Consider the following 14190-nt stretch of genomic DNA (forward strand, 5'->3'; position numbering starts at 1 on the left):
TTTTCCTGATTTCTCAGTATAGCTGCCACCAGTCTCCTAATTACATGATTTATTTACTTAATCGCAGATTAATTACTTGAGTGTGAAACCTGGCACTTTGCACACGCTCTGAAGAATCAGTTTGCTCAGGTAATGTGAAACAAGGCTTGGCTCACTGGACTAGTTTAACCAAATGTAGCTCTGTAAGAATAGATCTTCCACACCAAGAGTAGTCTACCCTAGAAGAGTAACCTTTTTGAAAAGGTAAAAATCCTTACAAAAGGGTAAAAGGCATTTATGTTTCAAAAGAATACCTTACGGGGTTTCTAACCAAGGCAATAAAATTAGACTACAGGCAATTCAAGACTAAGAATTGTTGCTGTTTCCCTAACTAAGGTTCTAACTAAGCTTCCCTAACTAAGATTCTAAGGGAAGAATCCATTCTCACCCTGCACTACGGCTTATATAGATGAAATTCCATTCAGTTACATTGTTACATCTCAGAGCCAACTTCCGCCTCTTCCTTAAAGAGGAGTGCTCTCTTCTCCCAAACTCCCAGAATCTCAGAATCTCGGCCCCTCCCAGCGGCTTGCTTAAAACCATTTCTCCCATGGGGGCTTGCCCCTCCTTTCTGCAGGTTTGTATGTTGCGTGAGGGCTTGGAAATGTGCAAACTTCAAAGAAGAGCTTTTGAAGTGCACACCAGATTGTTTATCAGAAAAGGTGCCCTGAAGGTGTAAAGCAGATGGCTAGGTTTTATGGCTTATCGGGTCTCTGGTGCCCTCAGCACTCAGAGTGCATCCTGTTACATACATGTAGGTGAGCTATAGGAAGGATTGTAATAGCACAGGCCATCCCTGGGCCAAGAGGGAGGATGATTCCCTGGAGAAGTCACTTAACTGGACTTCACACATTTAGTTTAGACCAGCCTTCCATGATCTGGTGCCCTCCAGATGAGTTGGGCTGCAACTCCCATGATCCCAAATCAGGTGGCTCTAGGTTATAGTGTCTCTAGTCCAATGCATCTGAAGGGAAATTAAGACTGTGAAATAAGACCTCTGGGTAGTGTGGGCGGCATATAAATTAAATAAATAAAATAAATAAATAAATAAAAATAAGACTGGAACCTGCCCATATTCCAACTATTTTACAAGGGAAAATAGGAAAGCCTAGTGCTAGTTATCTGGCACTTAGGACACATTTAAGGCTTTAGCAAATTTCATTATCTTTTCCATTTCCAGCCCCTGGTACATAAAACCAATAGCCTTTGAAAATGCTACTAATAAGATGTTCTGAAGTCTCAGCCAGAAATTAGTCAGCTTTGGCTATTCAGACTACCATGGAAAGAAACTCTGTGGGACATAGTGGGACTTGCTTTAAAGTAAATAAGCATAGAATAATACTGCAATGCACTTGTTGATTCACTTAGGTTTAATAAGTACCCTTGTGGCACAGTGGTTAAACTGCTGCACTGCAGCCAAAACACTGTTCACGACCTGGAGTTCAATCCCAGGTAGCCGGCTCAAGGTTGACTCAGCCCTCCATCCTTCTAAGGACAATAAAATGAGTACCCAGCTCACAGGGGTGGGAACAATGTGTAGCCTGCATAATTAACTTGTAAACCACCCAGAGAGTGCTTTAAGTGCTATGGGGCAGGTATATAAGCAGCACTCTTTGCTTAAAAAAATTATTTTTAATTGTTCTCTTACAATTTAGGTCATGCTTTGTTTGTTCTAGGTATAGAAATCATAAGCAATTTTGGAGGTTTCCACTCAAATGAAACATGAGAAAATTTCATGGAATAAAATATATAACAAAGTTTCAATGTATCCCTAGAAGGAAGTGGTAACTCTTTGAGCTGAGACAGATGACATGAGCTAGGCATAGGTAAGGAATTATTCTTTCAAGGATTTAACATATCCCCCATGGCATTTAAAGACACTTGAGCCATTTACACTGTTCCATATTGACATCACAGTGGTGCACTCACTCAGCCCACTGATTCCTACCCTGTATTACTGTGTATGGGTGGCCACATCACTTGCAAGTGCTCTGGTGCATGTGTGGAACAGTCCTCTGGATAGGCAATTCAGTGGTGCCTCACAGCCTGCATGTTTTAGTATTTAGATACCATAACTTGGTGGGATCTTGATTTATTCAGACATAGAGCAGATCCTGTGAAATCACTGGAACGTTGTTACTCATTATGACTAATATAAGTCGCATTGTGTTCAGCTCTATCTCTGAATTTGCATTTCAACCTCCTGGTTGAAATTCAGTATTAAGTTGCAAATAGAGTAAGTGCATTTAATCAGTGGAACTTGCAGAGGAGTTGGTTCACCAAATCTCCATGGATTCAGTGGGCCTATCCTAGTTGTGAGTTATTACCGGACTTCAGCCAGTGTGCTTTTGCTTTCCAGAACATATCCACAGCTATCTGGACCAAAAGAAAAAAAGAAAACATATGTAACCGTAATGAATCTTTAAGCTCCATCATTTTGATGGTGAGTCTGGTTTTTTAAAAAATAAAATAAAATCAGAACAAGTAACATATTGCATCTAAATGAATAAAATAATCTCAGTGCATCATTTTAGATGTCCATAGGATCTTGAGAAGGATTTTCAACACCCAATGATATAGATTAAGAAATGAATGTAACAGAATCAATTCTTTTGAACTGTGGTTGCATAATGGAAATCGACTACTATGAGTGAACTCATGTTCAGAAGTTATGAACAGCAGGACTAATGCACTGCAATGAGTTCATCTTTATTATTGCATTACACCTGAATCAATTGATAAAGAAAGTTTTTTTTAAAAAAGCTAGGAATGGCACTTAATTGAATAAAAGTCAATGTAATTATATTAGGAGAAGCCAGTGGTACTGCTGACAGCGGAAAAGGGACCTTACCGATGAGAGTGCCAGAACTTGTCCACACATTTCTGCACATTGTTCGCCTGACAGATATTAAGGGCTGGAACATAACCTTATTGGATTACAGATATCTCTTGCTGTAAATGATAAGTGAATAGGAATGGCATCACTTTCTGAAACCAGCTGCAATTTCTAACGGTTCATCATCATGAGGACAACAATTTTTACTTGGGGTGGGATGTGTATGCCCCAGATGCAACATTCATAAGTCCTTGTACTTCATGTTAAGTAAATCTTGACCTTAAATGTGTGCACCTATTAGCTTGTCCCCTGATGGTTTCCAATGGTGTGGTAAACACTGCTGGGTTAACATAGTAATGTATTCCAAAGTACGTATCATGTACCTGGAGCAGGCAGTATGCTGCTGCAATGAAAATTGTTCCTGTGTATCAGCATTGTTTGCTACAGCAGTCAGAGGAGCAGGTGGTTTCCATCGATGGGCCATCATAGTATCATTCATGGTGCCATGAGCCTCAGTACTGTCTGTAACACATGCACAATAACAGGCAGTATAATTGCTGATAGTTAACAAAATAGGGTTTCATAGTCTAGTGCTATATTTTCTTTACCCATTTTTTCCTCTTGGTCTACTTTTGCCATCTGATCCAAGAATGGGCAAGAAATAATTCTGCTGATGGAGGCTGTAAGACCGACTTTTCTTTATTGATATTTCATGTCTGTGAGCATTGAATGCATCTGTTCAGTACAGGTCTGTGCGTGGTGTGAATTTGCCTTTGTCTCATTTGATTTATGGTTTTAGATTGTGTGGTTGGTCCGATAACCATCGGCACAATAGTGTGAGATGATGGGTGACAGAAAATGATCTCATGGACAAAGCATTTGTAGCCGATATTTTATTGTTTTAAGATTCTTTTTTTTCTAAAGCCAGATGTGACTGGACTGGAATGTGAATTTGTTCTCTCTCTCTCTCTCTCTTTCTGTTTTCCTCTTTCTTTTATGATCTCAATTTAGCAAAAGATTAGAAAGCTGATCTTATCACAAGGTAAGCTCAGCCTTCTTAAGTGCAGTGTGGAGATATGTATAAATGCTTAGGAAAAGCAGGAGTGCAAAAGTTGTCGTGAAAGGATGGTTGTCCCCTTGAGAATTAATGAATTGTCTTATGCCTTCTGCTTCCCACTCATTCACTTAATGGATGTATCTTACACTAGCTCTTCTCCCAGGAAAGAGACTGTATTTGAAACCCAGATTTACCCCCCTTCAATTATCAGTCCACCCTTTGACTACAAACAGCCACCTGCCTTCTGTCAAAGGAGTATAGGTTGATATCCCAGTCTGTTATATTTAATAAGGTAAATAAGTTATGCTAAGATATGATGAACCACATAAAGAGCTATGGAGAATTAACTCTACATTAGTCTCTTTTTTCTCCCCCTCTCCCCTGCTGTAATGCACAGTTGAGTTATTCTGCTGTGTTTGAGCACCTGGTTGAGATATATGCTGTTTTGTACATATGTTGTTTGAACAGCCAGTGTTCAAACAATGTAAAGATATCTGATTTTGTCAGTTTTGGTTTCCTATATTTAGTCACCCCATCCCTGCAAGGAACTTTAATGTGAAGAAGAAGTTGGCTTTGTAGACCAGGAACCACAGACCTAGATTGGATCCAGATGTGGATCAGACACAGCACATTTGAACATAAGGCACCAAGTGTGCCCCCCATTTGAACTACAAGGGATGAAAAAAAGGCATGCATTCCCATCCGCAATGCAATGTGGTTGAGAATGTATATCCCTAATTGCTGGCTTTGGTTGGAACACAGTGTTGTACGCAACTATATTTGGATTGGAAAGCCTGTTGACTCCCTTCACTTTTCACTAAAATCTTTGCTGGGAGGCAGCTGCTTTATATATTTTTGCAGCTAACATGCCATATACGCCCTGTGTTTTGAGGCACAACAGAGTTTGAGGATCCTTATGGCAGTCAGAACCAAGTTCAAGAATCTACAGCTGACAGAGACTTATTGTTTATAGGATTTTAGTGTATTCTCTTGACTATAGGTGATCCCATACTCTGCAACTTGTGGTTTGCAAAGTGCTAAGGGTCTTGGACTCCTCCTGTTGCTTTTTGCAGGGTTAAATCTTGGAGTAGGCAAATATGCAAACTGAGATACATTGCACATGCAGAGATGTCCTGTGACACATACCACTGTTGCAAATCTGAAACCATGCTTTGGAGTTGATGGAAGATAACCTCTGGGATCAAAAAGATAAGAATGTTTAATAACCCTTTTAATTAAGTTTTAATAGGCTAGCTTAGTTCTTTTTTGGATATTCTTGTTGTTTCCCTTAACATGCCTTCAAGGGGAAAAAACTCTGGCCAAAATCCTGTTACTTACGCCCATGAACATAACACAATTGGTGTAAAACTTAATTGATGCATTTACACCAGCAGTTGTAACAAATGGAATCTGACTGATTGTGTAGTAAAGCTACTGAAGCAAAAACAAACAAATAAATGTACTAAGGCTGACAGTTATGCCACTAGGTCTTTCATCAGTTTTAAGCAGTAAAGAATCATAATCAATCGTAATCGTAATCACTTTTCAAAACTCTTCAGAATAAAGTAGAACAAATCACCATGGTTTAGTTTCCCAATTCCTGATGAGGACCACCACTCCCAATTTAAATACATAGGCACTATTAGTCTAAACTAATGTAGACCCACTTAATTAATGAAGAACAGTCCTTAACCACCGATTTACAGATTTCCTATTGATTTAGTGAATTTACTCCAGTTGGGACTAAACATTGGATATTGGCCATGCAAGCTAGTTTTAAGCCAGAGAGCTATGTGGAATGTATATGTTTTCCTTCTATTGGAAAATGCCCAGAAAAAAAAATTGTGGAAGCTTTTCCCCTGTTATTGGAGAGAGAATACATGTGTCTAATGTCTTAGGCTGTCTTCCGATTAACCCTTGCCCCTTGCTGGTCTCACTCATTACAATCCACCAATGGTTCCAATTGTGTGCATTCAGAGAAAGATTCCACTGCTTTTCTCTGCACTTGTCTTGTTTCAAAGGAAATGGAACACTTTTGTGGAGAGCAGCAGCAATAGTCCATGCATTTTAAAAGGCCATATTGTTGCTTAGCCTGGTATACATTATGTAAACTCAAAAACAAAAGCTGCAATTGCTTACAAGATTAATTAATTATAGAAAAAGGTCACTTGAAAAAAAACTGTGGGTTAGTATGGATTTTATCTCGCATTTGTAGGAATGTTGATGTCCATGTTAAGTAATGACTTGTGTCCAAGAAAACAGGGCACTCATAGTAATATTGCATGAAGATTATGTGTTGCTGTCATGATTTATTCGGTAAAGTTTGCCCTGTAAATGTAACCAGCAATGTTTTTCTTCCTCTCCTCTTCCTTTCCCAGACACAGTGCTAACATAAACCTGCACCGTAAACTGTTGACCAAAGAACTGGATGACATGGGACTGGATTCTTCTCAGCCCTCACTTAGTAAGGATCTCCGTGATGAATTTTTGATGAAGATATATGGTACCCCACATCAGATGGGGTTTGATATAAGGGAAGACACATCCTCCCCAGCTGGTACTGAGGACTCCCATCTGAATGGGTATGGAAGGGGCATATCTGAAGAATACATGGTGTTGGACCTGAGTACCACCTCCAGCATCCAATCTAGCAGTAGCATCCATTCCTCAAGAGAATCTGATGCGGGAAGTGATGAGGGGATTCTTCTTGATGATGTCGATGGGGCGAGTGACAGCGGGGAATCCTCACATAAAGCTGATGCCCCTGCCTTAGGGGTTGGCATGGGTGCTGACATCCCAGGATCCCTCTTGTTTAACAGCGTTACTGTGAGCAATGGGGGGATCATGTGTAACATTTGCCATAAAATGTACAGCAACAAGGGGACCCTCAGGGTGCATTACAAGACTGTGCACTTGCGTGAAATGCACAAGTGCAAAATCCCAGGGTGCAACATGATGTTTTCGTCAGTCCGCAGCCGGAATCGGCACAGTCAGAACCCTAACCTGCATAAAAACATTCCATTCACTTCACTTGATTAGTTCAAAGGTGGACATGGTAATGCGCCAGCTCTCCCAGAGAGACTTGCTTCTTTGAACAGCCATTTACTGACTCTTATATAAATATATAAAAATATAAATATAAATATATATCTTTTTTTTCTTTTTAACAAAACAGAAAAACACCAGGTGCTCCCCCCTTTTTTCCCTTAAGTTTTTTTGTTTTGTTTTGTTTTGTTTCATTAAGAGTTTTCATTTTGTGAGGGTCAGGGTCCTCCATAACCTGGGATTAAATTTCCATTGCTTTAAAACAAAACAAAACAAAACAAAAAAGAACCTCACGTATTTTTTTTAAAAACAAAGCAAAACAGAAGCAGACGTTTATTTTTAAAGCCCTGCCTTTATTCTAAAATACGTGGTCATCTGCCTGTGACTATTGCCTGCAGTCCTAGAAAAGGAAGGGGAGGGGGATAAGAAATGGAAGAAGCAAAGCACGGCAGAGAGGGGGGTGTCGCAGGGTGGGGAGGGGAGGAGAACAACTTTCATTTGTCCTCTGTGTATTTTAAACTTTTGAAAGGACTGTCAACTGTGCATGGCTGTTACACTTGTATATATTGAGCCTTGAAAGGGCTCATGATGTAAAACAATTGTATTGATGGTGGTTTAACTTTTTAAATTTTTTTTTTACATTAACATTTACATTCAGCTGTTAGATATGCGGGGATGGGGGGATAGTTTGCTGGCTAGCTCTATTCATTTGTATCAGCTTCTGTGCACATTTTTTAAAAAAAACAAACAAAAAGAAAATGAAAATGAAAACACAAAGTCTTGTTTTTTAACTACCTGCTAGAGATGTGTAATGAGGAGGTGCTGGCATGCTTTTGAGCACCTGATTGGATATCATTTTTTTTTCTTCGCTTTTTTTTCTTTCATTACTATTGCATAAACCCAGTCATGCACTTTTTTCTTACACAATGTGGGGATGTGTAATAATATCCATACCCTTTTTTCCCTTATAAGTCTTGCCATACGTCCAGTGTCTTACTAAGGAAAATACACTTTGTTACAAGTGGTCTGGTCGATACAGAGTGTGAATGCCGAAAAAAATGTGTTACTTGATAACAGAGAACTGCCAACTTTGCACAAGTTTTCAGTAACCGAAATATCATCATATCCACCTTAAGCAGATGCCAAGATTTTGTCAGGGGGGTGGGGGAGGGGAATCAGTCCTATTTATGTCAGAATAGAGGAAGCAGAGAGAGAAAAATGTTCTTGTCAGGGTCTAAAGAGTGTAGCCACATCCATAAAGCAAGTCCATGGTTTGCTAAATCTTTTTCTTCCCTAAAGGAAAGCAAATCTATGCTGAGAGAGATAGCAAAAGTATTCTTTTCAAACGAGAAAGCCTGGGCTCTCAGAAAACATGACTCTCGAGCTGCATTCCTGTATACTCCTATTTGAGACTAAGCCCAGTGGAAGTCAGTCAGACTTTCTTCTGAGTAATACGTGTATAGGGTTAGGCAAGTGTTGCAGAGAATGCTTGGTTGTTCCCAAACCGCATCATCATCTCCCCCAAAACATTTTTCAGCTAACATTTAGAAAAAGTGAGATCATGAAGTAATTTGCTTCCATTCTCTGTTTTCCCACTCTGCTTCCTTAGTCACTGAATACTGAATACAGTACAGTGATATTTTATCACATTGTGGATTCCTCTTAAAAGTTACTAAAGAGACAGATATCAGAAGTGGTGTTGAGGACACGGGTTTACAAAAGTCAGACACCACATGTAGGGTTCAGTTAGTAATTTAAGGACTGAATAGAAATTTGTGAAATGAATTTTTGTGTTCCCTGCTGAAGACTTGGGCTTTAGTTGCATTAGAAAAACAACACCATTCTGAGCTCTGTAAAGTTGTCTGATGGGCACTAGGAAGTGCTATGGTAAAATTGAGAGATGTTTCTTCTCAAGCAGCCAAAAGCCATTAATGGCACAAGCACTTAAAGTCTTCATTTTATTGCGTAGCTTCCCCTGTTGGAGAAATCAGAAGCTGGTGGCTCTGGAAGAAAGGAATTCTAAACAGTTCTTCATGGTTGAGTCATCTGTTCTTTCCCAGCATAATTTGTCAGAGAAGAGTGAGGAAATGCATCAGAGAGAAAGCCAAGAGTTGAGGAATACAGGGAGAAGCTGCTCTCCAAGTCTTTATGTTGTTATTGTTTCTGGTGTTTACACATGTTGTCTTGAGCATGGCCAACCACACTGGCAGTCTGTGTTACCACAGCATAGTGAATGAATGACAATATTTACTTAAGTTCAGCCTACTGCTGAGATCAGGATGGCGTGTGTCGTATAACAGTTTCTTTATAAATAAAAAAGATGCACAAGAAATATTTCCACATACACTGTATTGCTAGCTCAAAAAGAATGCTTTCCTTCCTAAATCATTTATCTTGTGATTGCAAAACTAGAAATGTCTGTTGGAATCTGTTGTGTAATTCCAACCACTGATAATTGTTTATCAGCGTCAGCAATCCACTCTGCTAATTTTACTAGGAGAACCCATGGCAGATAAATATATGCGTTTCTCTTCATTGGGCCTACCCTGAGTTATGGTTAAGTCTACCTGGAAGCAAGTGCTGGCTCCTCAGTGGGTTTTTTTTAAAAAAAAAAACAAAACAAAAATACTACTTGCAATATCTCCATGTGTGTGTAAAAAAAATCCTTAATTGAAATGCCTTATGTTAGGCTATTTTTTGTTGTCGTCGTCTTCGAATAGTAAATTCAAGTCTCAGCATTATTAATACAGACTTTTTAAAAAAATGCCAATCAGTATGTCAAATAAGTTTATATCACAAATATGTTTACATCGACTCCACAACTTTTCCTGACTTGATTTTTTATTTGTTTTGTCTTTTTTCAGTCTTAATTATCTTTTTGAATAGTAATGATGATGATGAAATTGAACAGAGAGATGCTTTGTTTTGTTTTATGCTGCATATGTACTGTATGCTTGTGAAAGGGAAGATAGAAAAGTAAAGGCGTGTTCTTCCCAAACATACAAACCTTTGTAGTGTTATATGTACTGCACTGTCTCTTCATACCACCTCCAAGTTATTAGGAATCAAGCGAGGAAAAGTATTGAAAAGGCAGGACTTACTTAAACAAATGGCTAAATGGTATCTAAGGAACAAAGAACACTGTTTTTGAAGTATGTATGATTTAAATAAATATCATTTTTAATGAAAAACATATTTGAGGTATATAAATAATTCTTCCCTGAATAAATCACTGTTCTGCATTCTCATTTTACTTTTCTTTTTGCTAAAGGTCAAGTGGCTTTTGTACAACTAGACTGGAAATTTAAACATCATCAAGTAGGCCTTATTCAGCAAATGAGTTGCACAGACAACATATGTTTGTTACACAACATGAAATAGGATGGTAGATAATTATAATGAATCAGAGAAGAACAGACACAGTTTAGGCATTAACATTCTTTTATATCAGCATCTGAATGTATATGAGAGAGGGGACTGGCAGGATAGCTTGTACATGGCAAACATAAATAGAGTTTCAAATGACTTTGTCATACCTTCTACCTAAGTCATTTACAGCATATTGTGTTCTAGTGAATATTAATGTGCTCCCCAAGGAAGTGAAATATCATTTAAAAAAAAAGACACTGACATTTTGGATCCACCCACCACTGTCTCCAGGATGGGGGGAATTCTGTTTTGCATTCGCATACATCTCTTTGTCCTGAGTGGGTGGTGCTATCATCCAGAGCAGTGGTCCCCAACCTTGGGCCTCCAAATGTTCTTGGACTTCAACTCCCAGAAATCCTGGCCAGCAGAGGTGGTGGTGAAGGCTTCTGGGAGTTCTAGTCCAAGAACATCTGGAGGCTCAAGGTTGGGGACCACTGATCCAGAGGACCAAACTCTTTGGTGGAGCACTTGCCTCCTTTCTCAAAGAACGCTTGCCTTTCTGACAGCTGCTACTGGGCAGTGTAGGCAATAGAAAACCAGATTAACTAATGCTAAAAGGCAGCTTCCAAGGGAGAGAAACAGGAAGCACTACAGTACTAATAATTCTGAAACATCGCTAACGTCCAACACTTCCTAAATGCTGGATAGTCAGATACATACTGATTGTGGCATCGGAATGCAATTAACTGCGCTATCCCATATTTGTCTATTGTTCTGGCCATTGATCAAGGGCATGTGTGGTGGTACTTCTAGTGAAACAGGGAATTGTGATTATAATTTTAATCTAGAAAAGATTGTGCCCACGTACCAAAAGTTTGGAGAATGCTATCCTAAGAGCTCAGCTCTATGTTTGGTGGTGTTTTTTGTTTGTTTAAAGTGGGAGCATGGCAGAATTAGGACAGCACTATTTCAAAATACAATGAGCTTTGTTTCCAAATATCAAGCACCCTCTTTTGTTCACAGATTTGCTCTCCGATTTGCTCTCCTGTCCTAAAGATAAGGAGAAAGCCGCATCCTGATAATGACAAGGCTGAAAGGAAAACGGTAGTAAATGTGCTTCTCTTTGCAATTTTTCATTTAATTACGTGAGCCTTTTAGTGATAGAATAGAGTAACATATCAGATTCTAAAACAGTTTTTTTAAAAAAACCTAATAAACTTTTAAAATGTTTTACACAGTGGTACACTTTCTTGTATATTGTTGCTCATCGCTATTGGTTTTTGCAAGCACCATCCAATTAGGTGCCCTTGCATTCCCCATCACACGTCTAATCACTCTGTCATGCAACCACAACCCACAAATGCAAAGGCTTGGGGATAAGAAGGGTTCACCGCATTTCGTTCAAATCTGGAGCTTCAGAAGTTAACAACTGCATTTTTATTGTATGAAGAAAGAAAAGTTTTGTCTTGAAAGTTCTCCAGATGGCTTTCCCAAAGGCCTTTCTTCCAGCTGCCAGCGCCATGGGATAGGTGGGGGTGGGGGGAACCCACAGCTCTCAACTTATAAACCTCTTGTAATCTTTCAATAAAATGAAGCAAAATCTACAAATGGATCATATGAATTCCTAATGGTTGTCTTTAACTATAGAAATGAAAATAATGTTTTCTCTCTGAATAGATAATTCAGATGCATTTTTAGCATCTAGGATGGATTTCTGGCTAATCCTGTTCAATATTCCTTCATGTATTTGCTGTAGATACTTTTGGAAAGTGCTGAGAGTCTGGTTGAATTTAGGATAGGGCTTTAGATTAATGCCAAGTAACATTAATGCTCAGACATATTTTGTAAGGGAGAACTGATAAGATGTAATTTTTCTGCTATGTAGCTACCAGTTCTCCATTTCAGCCATTTTATCTCCAATTAGGGTCTAAAACTTGAGGTGAATGTTCATAGCAGGGAGGGGTATTTGTAGGAGAGAAACAATAAGTGATGTTTCTCTGCCTCTGTCATTTTCCCTGATTATTAGTCCCTCCAAGAGCTGCTTGCCCCACCCAAATACAGGAATGTTCATGAGCTGGTATGGTCTTTGTCCTACATCCTATTACTGGAGGTACACTGGCCTGATAGACGTTTCTTCTCTTCCTCCCATCTGCAGCCCTCTGTGCCACCTGAAAGCAGATTCTAGATGCAGTTCCAGCCCCCCCCCCCAGCAGGTTTTGGGTGCTTAGAAAGTTAACAGGGAAGTTGCTTTCTTCTCCCCACCAATTCCACAAAAAGAAACCAGTTAAATTAATAAAATTATTTGATAGATTCCTGTGCCTTGTTCCTTCATTTAGATTCTGTTATCTGTAGTGGCCTTTTTACACCTTTGGGATATCTGTGCAATGTATTAAAATAGAGCATTCACATGTGCATGTTCACTCAACAGTAAATTAGTCTTATTGCATTGAAAATCTGCATAGGATCTGAAGCTGGCAGTCCTTCGCATGGAGTAGCCCAAGGGGTCCAGTCTTGTGAAGGAAGCAACACATGACATAGTTCAATCACATTAGGTACATTTCACTGTGAGCACAATCAGCTGCTGAAATTAGGCCAGTTCCCTTATAACTGACTGTATTGGGGGGGTGCCCCCCATTTTTGCATAGCAATATAATTTGGAGGAGAAAACTCTGATAGCCACATTATAGCTGATCATTCAGATCAGTGAATCACCTCAGGTGAGAAGAAGTCCAATAGCTTGCTTCATTTTATTGGAACTAAATACAATTGGAAACAACTTTTTCTGGCCATTTTATGTAATGGTTTCTTACATAAATGATCCTGCTTTGTTGGTTAGTTCAATATGTATAGTTAGTAAATATAAAATGGACCTAATTCATGGCAGGAAATCATTCTGCATGCTAATATTAGTAAATAAAGCAAACCTTTGTATGTATGTCTGTGTGAATTATTATTTTCTTTCCCCCCCTTTTCTTGGCAGTTTGTGATAGCAGGTTTTCCAGATGTTATTCCTTTTTGAAGCTTTATTCATGAACATTGTTAAAGAATTCTTCAGCCATGATTATACTTAAGTGAAAGATTTGAAGTAACGTGTTGTTGTGGACCCTGGATGAGATAACCCTGGATGCCTCCCCACCAAATTAAAACACATTTTTAACAGTCACTGATTTATTGTAAAAAATGTTAATAGCAGAAAAGGGTCACTGCTTGGATTGGCTGCAGCAGAACAGAACTGTCACGGCATAAGGAGCAGATCCCTTCATCAGATGACAGCTCTGCTACCTGATGCCTACTGTCGCAGAGCATCACTGGATAACCAAGGCCGTTGGTGACCAAAAGTGGGTATACACCTTGTGAACCCATTAGTTTAGGGAAAGACCCCTGGAACCAACTGTGGGGAACTGTGGGGGGCCTTCTGAGTCAGCACAGTCCTATCAGTTCCCCACCCCCTGATTCCTTTACAGAAGGGATCAATTGCCTGGGATAGGGCCAAATGCCCATCTCCTTCACTGAAGGTCTGCTACTGCACATAAAAATGTTCCACTTGCTGGTAACAACCAAGCAGTGACAAACAGATTAAACGTACAAGTAACAGCCCTTGCAAACTACCCCTCCACCCAAAATTACAAACAAATCTACTGTGTGCAATACAGGGAGGCTAGTTATGTGAAGTCTGCTTGTAGACTGCCGGAGTGGAGCCCAGAGGTCCCTTTATATCCCAGTCAGGCAGACTGGATTGAAAACTTCAACAATCGGGTTTGCCAAACTGGAAGCGCCTCTCACAATGCTGCTGGCCATTCCTGATTGGCCGGCCAGCAGTGCACCCTCTGGAACCTTCTCCCTG

At 39.5% G+C, this 14190-nt stretch overlaps 1 protein-coding gene across 10 annotated transcripts in view; it reads left to right on the plus strand.

Annotated features, from left to right (window-relative positions):
* The window catches only part of BNC2 (basonuclin zinc finger protein 2), a 651492-nt gene extending 641320 nt beyond the window's left edge, over positions 1 to 10172 (plus strand). For 6 of the 10 annotated variants that reach the window (XM_072992076.2, XM_072992073.2, XM_072992071.2 and 3 more), the window contains one exon: positions 6311 to 10172. Coding sequence is in view for 6 of the 10 variants with exons in the window: in XM_072992073.2 (XP_072848174.2) it covers positions 6311 to 6971 (661 nt within the window). In the remaining 4 variants the exon portion in view is untranslated. Of the gene's footprint in view, positions 1 to 67; positions 3799 to 3886; positions 3918 to 5005 lie in introns of those variants that run through there. The other 4 variants (XR_012084287.2, XR_013541455.1, XM_072992075.2 and 1 more) reach the window with 4 other exon arrangements.
* Positions 10173 to 14190: the final 4018 nt, after the last annotated feature.

Source organism: Pogona vitticeps, chromosome 2 (assembly GCF_051106095.1).
Source record: "Pogona vitticeps strain Pit_001003342236 chromosome 2, PviZW2.1, whole genome shotgun sequence".
Classification (NCBI taxonomy): domain Eukaryota; kingdom Metazoa; phylum Chordata; class Lepidosauria; order Squamata; family Agamidae; genus Pogona; species Pogona vitticeps.